This window comes from Sarcophilus harrisii, chromosome 2, assembly GCF_902635505.1.
Source record: "Sarcophilus harrisii chromosome 2, mSarHar1.11, whole genome shotgun sequence".
Lineage (NCBI taxonomy): Eukaryota > Metazoa > Chordata > Mammalia > Dasyuromorphia > Dasyuridae > Sarcophilus > Sarcophilus harrisii.
Genome location: NC_045427.1, coordinates 251,172,789 through 251,180,715, shown reverse-complemented (window position 1 = coordinate 251,180,715; position 7,927 = coordinate 251,172,789). Strand labels below are relative to the sequence as shown.

General features: G+C 33.3%; 1 protein-coding gene across 1 annotated transcript; it reads left to right on the top strand.

Annotated features, from left to right (window-relative positions):
• Positions 1–590: 590 nt before the first annotated feature.
• Positions 591–1,523, top strand: LOC100921201 (olfactory receptor 4K14-like). The gene has a single exon (XM_003755748.1). It carries the CDS (start codon positions 591–593, stop codon positions 1,521–1,523), a length of 933 nt encoding a protein of 310 aa, XP_003755796.1.
• The last annotated feature ends 6,404 nt before the right edge of the window (positions 1,524–7,927 follow it).

Sequence of the window (7,927 nt, the reverse complement as noted above, 5' to 3'; positions counted from 1 at the left end):
GAATTCCCTTCATCTGGACAATTGCATCTTGAAATTGCTCAAAAATATAGAATGAAATGTCTAAGTAAAAATCAAATTGTAAATTTCATAATAGTTTCATTAATTTCTAAAATTATTGAATACTATTATCAAACTCATTGAATAAGTTTTGTATTAATTAAAATGAAAGCTGATGAATTACTGTATTTTTTATCTAAAGGTAAAAAGGCCTTAAAGTAAAATGTTTTAGTTGATTTGTTTATTTATATTTTACAAATGAAGAGATTAAGATCGGTGACTTCATTCTCATGTGGCTTATAATATACTAGAATTGTCATTGGAATTAGTCTTCTAACTCCAAGTCATTGTATTTTCCACCGTATCCTGCAATAGGAAAATTAGTATAGTTATTTCCAACTCTTTGCCTTGTTGGGTAGGGAAAAAAGAAAAGTTATAATCATCATGGAGGAAAATTTTTGTAAGAACCCCTGAAGAAAGATATCTATTGGATCTGGAAATGTTAACCTCCTTTCTCTTTCTTCCAATTATTCTTCATTTTATTTCAAATTCTTTTATTTTTAGATAAATTCAGAGCAACATCTAAGGAGTAAATGGATCAGCAAAACTATTCAGTGGTATCTGAGTTTGTACTGAGTGGACTCTCCAGTTCCTTACAACTCCAGTTTTTCTTCTTTGTATTTTTTTCTCTGATCTACATAGCCACAGTGCTGGGCAACCTCCTCATTGTGATCACAGTAATCTCTGAGCCCCGACTTTATTCTTCCCCCATGTACTTCCTGCTGGGCAATCTTTCTTTTCTAGATATGTGGCTGGCCTCATTTGCTACCCCCAAGTTAATCAGAGATTTCCTTAGTGAGAAGAAACTCATTTCTTTTGAGGGATGCATGGCCCAGATTTTCTTTCTTCATTTCATTGGTGGTGCTGAGATGGTACTGTTGGTCTCCATGGCCTATGACAGATATGTAGCAATATGCAAACCTTTGCATTATATGACCATCATGAATTGGAGGACATGCATTGGATTGGTAACCATTTCATGGGCTATTGGTTTTATTCACTCCATCAGTCAAGTAGCCTTTACTGTAAATTTGCCTTACTGTGGGCCAAATAATGTGGACAGTTTCTTTTGTGACCTCCCTCTTGTGATCAAGCTTGCTTGCATGGATACCTATATCCTGGGGATATTGATGATTGCAGACAGTGGGTTGCTGTCTATGAGCTGCTTCCTACTTCTTATGATCTCTTATACAGTCATTCTTGTTACAGTCCAACAACGTTCAGCAGAGAGTGCATCCAAGGCTCTTTCTACTTGTTCTGCCCATATCATGGTGGTGATGCTCTTCTTTGGTCCCTGTATCTTCATTTATTTGTGGCCTTTCAATAGGTTCTCTGTGGATAAAGTCTTATCAGTATTTTATACCATTTTTACCCCTCTTTTAAACCCTATAATCTATACTTTAAGAAATGAGGACATGAAGACAGCAATGAAAAAATTAAGGACTCAGAAGATAACTTTTCATTGATTCCCAAGTGAATTTCTTGATGAAGATGCCCCTGTTCACACCCTAGCTTAGAATAGTGTATATTTATTTAAAGGCTATACTGATCATTTCATTCTATGATTTTTATTTTATCGATATAATGAAATTTGAGGTGCCTTCTGTTTTAGAAACATTTTTGTAAGTAAGACAAAACCAAAGATACTGTTCATGTTGTCTTATCTTCAAAACTGTCAATTTTTCAAGTAGATTTCTGTAGGGAATGAGTTCACTGTTACTTGACTATATAATGATTATGACAATTTACATGTATAGAGTATTTCAGTCAACTCTAAGATTCCAACCTGCAGAACAGTTGTAAATTTAAAGTGGTAGAAGGAGCTTCCTCATCAGGAATTCTCGTTCACAATGAAATCACAAGGTTGGGGCAAACAAATAAACATATACAGGGCTTTAATAGATATAAGATACTTTATATAAATAATTTCATTTGATCTTCACTGTAACCTAGTGAGGCAGGTATTCAAGATATTATAATCCCCATCTTAAATGAAGAAGCATAGACTCAGAAAAGTTAAAAAAAAATTACTCAGAACCATTAAACTCACTGATGTAAGAGATAGAACTTATTACACAAGTTAAATTCTATTTGTTTTCTAGTTAAATATATTGCCTTTGGAACAATTTGATAATTAAATAGAAAAAAAATGGACTGTTATGTTTGCTTCACTAATACCTGCAATTTAAAAAAAAAGATCAATTTTTAATCATTTCTACTGAAAAAAAACTCAACTAAACAGAAATTTGAATCTACAAACACAGGACTCAAAAGAAGTATAGAAAGGTAAACAGGGGAATATGTGTGTGTGTGTGTGTGTGTGTTTGTGTGTGTGTGTAAAATTTAATGGTTAAATTGTTCATATCCCTAGATTGGAAAACAATAACTGTAACTCTTAAGAACTAAATCTGTTACTAGGACAGACAGAGGGCATCACATGGACAGATGGTATGGTTGTGAGTGTACTCTGATGTGATGATATCAGAGAAAAAGACATTAAGGTGTGGAAAAGATCTGTACCAGAGGAAGAGGAAAGGGAACATATAATGGGGCAAATTAGATCACAGAGAGAGATACAAAAGGCTTATTACAATGGAGAGAAGAAGGGAGGGGGATGAGCATAGTCTGAAGGTTGATCTCATCAGTTGTGGCTCTAAGAGGGAATAACAATCATTAAGTTAAACAAAGAAATTTATCTAACCCCTTAAAGAAGTAGGAGGAGAAAGAGTAAAGAAAAAAGGAGGGATTAGATAGAAGGGAGAGCAGAAACACAAGGAAAAAAGGTAAGAGAAAGGGAGAGGATGATAGAAGGTAAGGTAGTGGGTAGGATGGGTCAAAAAACAAAACACTACTAAGTACTAGATGGAGGAAAAAAACAAAAATATATACAGGGGAAAAAATACAGAGCTGGAAATCATAACTGTGAATGTGAAGAGGATGAACTCGTCCTTAAAACAGAAACAAATAGCAAAGTGAATTAAAAACAGAATCCTAAAATAAGTTGTTTACGAGGACACAGAGAGATACATATGAGTAAAGAAATAATTTATGATGCTTCAAATGAAGTAAAAAAAAAAAAAGCATGGGTAGCAATTCTGATCTCAAATAAACCAACTTAAAAATAGGTCTAATAAAAAGAAATAAGGAGGGAAAATACATCTTGATAAAGGGTATAATAAACAGTGAAATAGTAAGGCTATTAAATCACTATGCACCAAGTGATAGAGCATATAAATTTTTACAGAATATATTAAGCCAGTTACAGAAAGAAACAGACAGCAAAACAATATTGGTGGGGGACCTCAATCTTCCCATCTCGTAATCAGACAAATCTAGCCAGAAAATAAACAAGAAAGAAACTAGAAAGATTAATAGGATCCTAGAAAACCTAGATATGTTAGATCTCTGGAGAAAATCACTGATCCAATCTATTTAAACAAGAAAAGGCTCACACAAATAAGATGGATAATAAATTCTTTGATCATGGCACATAGTTATCAAAATAATTTTAAATCTCAGGTCTGACCATTCCAATGTGTTACTCAAAAATGTTTAATGCCTTCCTTTGTCACTAGGATTAAATTCAAATTCTTCTGACTCACTTTTAATGTCCTAGGTAAATTGACTTGGAATTATATATTATGTCCTTAAGAAAATGGAAGTTCCCTGAGGACAAGAGCTGTTTAATTTTTGATTTTGTAATCTAGTACCTATACTAGTGCATTGGTATGTGCTACATTTCATGTTTGTTTATTTGAAGAAACTGAGGTCCAGAGAAGGGAAGTGATTTGCCCATTGTTACATAATTAATAAGAATGAGAAGACAGATTTAAAACCAGGCCTAATAACTCCATGTTCCAGGCTTTTTCCACTATATCTTATTCTCTGACTAAGGGAAAGATGCTGTTTGATTGACTTGGTAACAAATTCATAGAACACTTAGTAATCATTCAAATTTTTATGTAGAATGGAGAACTCAGTCATCAAAAAATTAATATGATGTGTATATGAGACAAGGGTATATTGATAATTATTTAAAAATAAGGTTTTAAAATTGCTTTTAGCTTAATCTGCATTATAAACATTTTCTACACCACTTTCGTAAGTTTAGACAATCAATAAAAGTCATTGAAATCCTGATTTGTATATTTTACTGCATTCTAAGTATTAATGCTCACACTGAAAATTTAACAACCAGCTTTTTCTATTCAATTGAAGCTGGTTCCAGCATATTTTCTCACTTTGTTTTTCTCAATTCTGAAACCTAAAGACCTTTTCAAAAAACATTTTCTACTAATATCATTAGAAAGTGGGTTGACTGACATATGAAAATATTTTTTGAATCTCTATGATTTTCAAAAAGAGTGCACATATGAAAGAAGATATGATTTTGTCAGAAACTCAGCATACACCTACATTTCACATTCCATACCAAAATAAAGTCAAAATGGATACATGATTTGGGCATAGGATTTAGGATTAGAATTAGGAGAACAAGAAACAATTTACCTCTCAGATCTTTGGAGAAGGAAGGAATTTATAACCAAAGAAGATCTAGAGAACATTATTAAAGGAAAAATGGACAACTTTGAATACATTAAATTAAAAAGTTTTTTTCACAAACAAAACCAACAGAAACAAGATTAAAAGGAAAGTAAAAAGCTGGGGGTGGGGGGAATCCTTACAGCCAGTATTTCTGATAAAGCTCTCTAATGTCTAAAATTTATAAAGAACTATGCCAAATTTAAAAAAAATACAAGTCATTTTCTAGTTAATAAATGATCAAAGGATATGAACAATTTTCAGATAATGAAAGTCATTTATAGTTACATGATAAAATGCTCTAAATCATTATTGATTAGAGAAATGAAAATTAAAAGAACTTTGAGGTTCCACCTCATACCTCTCAGATTGGCTAAGATGACAGGAAAAAAATAATGATAAATATTGGAAGAGACGTGGGAAAAATGGGATACTAATGCATTATTAGTGGAGTTGTGAGATGATCCAACCATTCTGGAGAGCATTCTGGAACTATGTCCAAAGAGCTATAAAACTATGCATACCCTTTGATCCAACAGTGCCATTCTTAGGTCTGTATCCCAAGGAAATCATAAAGCAGGGAAAGGTACCCACATGTGCAAAAATGTTTGTGACAGCTCTTTTTTTTTAATAGCTTTTTATTTACAAGATATATGCAAGGGTAATTTTTCAGCATTGACAATTGCAAAACTTTTTATTCCAACTTTTCCCTTCCTTCCCCTACCCCCTTCCCCAGATGGCAGATTGACCAATACATGTTAAATATGTTAAAGTATAAGTTAAATACAATATATGTATACATGTCCATATAGTTATTTTGCTGTACAAAAAGAATCAGATTTTGAAATAGTGTACAATTAGCTTGTGAAAGAAATCAAAAATGCAGGAGGACAAAAATGCAGGGATTAGGAATTCTATGTAGAGGTTCATAGTCATCTCCCAGAGTTCTTTCACTAGGTGTAGCTGGTTCATTTCATTATTGCTCTATTGGAACTGATTTGGTTCATCTCATTGTTGGAGATGGCCATGTCCATCAGAATTGATCATCATATAGTATTGTTGTTGAAGTATATAATGATCTCCTGGTCCTGCTCATTTCACTCAGCATCAGTTCATGTAAGTCCCACCAGGCCTTTCTGAAATCATTCTGCTGGTCATTTCTTAAAGAACAATAATATTCCATAATATTCATATACCACAATTTATTCAGCCATTCTCCAATTGATGGGTATCCACTCAGTTTCCAATTTCTGAGCACTACAAAGAGGTGACAGCCCTTTTTGTAGCTGCAAGAAATCAATTGGGGAATAGCTGAACAAGTTGTGGTACATGAAGAAAATGGAATATTATTGTCCTATAAAAAATGATGAACAAACTGATTTTAGAAAGACCTGGAAAGATTTACACGAACTGATGCTGAGTGAAAGAAGCAGAACCAGAAATACATTGTATACAATAACAGCAAGAATGTGTGATGATAACCTATGAAAAACTTGGTTTTTCAGAGTGTTTCAGTCATCCAATAGACTTTGGACAGAAAATCCCATCTTCATCCAGAAAAAGAATTAAGGAGACTTAATGTAAATAAATACATGCTATATTCATTTCTTTTTTCTGTTTTTTTAATCTCTCCCATGGTTTTTCACTTTTGCTCTGATTTCCCCCCCCCCAACATGATTCATAAAGCTATGTATTAAAAATAAATAGAAAATTAAATTAATTTTTAAAAAAGATATCATTTTCATATTGTCAATCATGTATAGTCAATTAAAATTTATTAGTTGCTTACCCCATGCTAAGTACTATCATAAATGCTAAAGATATGATAAAAGGCAAAAACAATGTATGTGTCCTCAAGGAGTTCATATTCCAAAGGCAGAGAATCATGCAAAGAAATTGGTCAAGTAAGATATCGACATTGTAAATGCAAGATAATTTGTGAGAGAAGCAGTTACCAGTATTTGGGGAGAGCTAAGGGAAAATATGAAAAGGCTTCCCACAGAAGATAGGATTGGAGCTGAATATTGAAGGAAGCTACCACAAGTTAGGAGGTAGAGATGAGAAGGGAGAATATTTTGGGCAGAGGAGTCAATCTGTGCAAAGAGGAACTCATCACTCTTAATTTTATCACCAATCTGTTCATTCAAACCTTGATTGATACCAACTCCTTCAGTGTCTTCTTTCTTTCCTTTGATAGGGAGGGATGAAGGGTAGAATGCTGAATTCCTCTGAAAGGCTTCCTTTATAGAGGACAGAAACTGGATTTTGGATTCACTTCCCTCTGTATCTGCTGCCCTGTCTTTGTTGTTCTGGTGGTGGTAGTTTTACTCTATGGAATAAGATACTTCTGGATCAGGCACCCTTTGGTGATTCCAACCTAATCTTTTTTTAAAAATATTGTTTCCTTTCATTAGATTGTAAGCTCCTTGAAGGCAGGAACTATCTTTCTTTTAATTAGTTGTATCCCCAGTAATTAGCATGATATTTGGTATATAGTAAATACCTAAAAATATTTATTAGATTTTATTGGAGAGATGGAAGACTGTATGTGAGGAAGAGAAAGAACGTTAATGTCTCTAGAGCTTAGATTATTTGAAGGAGAGTGAAGTATAAGAAGACTATAAGGATAGGAAGGGTTTCAAGGTCAAACAGAGAATTTTATATTTGGTCCTAGAGGAAGTAGGAAGCATTAGAGTTTATAAGGTAGAGTATTGACCCGATCAGGCTTAAACTTTAGGAAAATCACTTTGGCAGCATAATGGACAATGGATTAGAGTTATAGGTGACTATAAGGAGGCTAATAAAAGAATAATGCTGTAGTCCAGGCATAAGATGATGAGAACCTGCACCAAGTTAGCAACCATGGGAGTGGAGATCAGAATCAACTTCATCCCTATATTTTTTGCCACCCTTCATAGGTAGTTTACGATAAAGGTCTTCTGGAAAAGTAGATTGTCCTTAAATATTCTAAGGCCTCATTTCAAAAAACTTTAAGAATGTAGCTTACACTCTTAACTATTCAAACTTAAGTTTGAATTTACTTTTTCAACCCTTCTTTGTCAATTAGTAAATGGAGTCCAGATAAGCAATAAAAGTCATGTTACTTAGAACTACATTTCCCAGGTTAAATAGCTCTGCCTATAGACATTTCTGCTTTTTTTTTTCCCTTTAAAAGTGATTTGCTGATACTTAGAAAAAAGATCACTGTCATTTGCTAATACTTTCTCCACCCAATATAACCATTTCTTGTAACAAATAAGTACAATTAAGGAAAAAAAATATTGATCCATGCAATGTATGGAAAGGAACAAGAGACTGAAATATAGAG

Coding starts and splice junctions, on each gene's coding strand:
- LOC100921201 (XM_003755748.1), top strand. CDS start 591: ATGGATCAGCAAAACTATTCAGTGGTATCTGAGTTTGTACTGAGTGGA.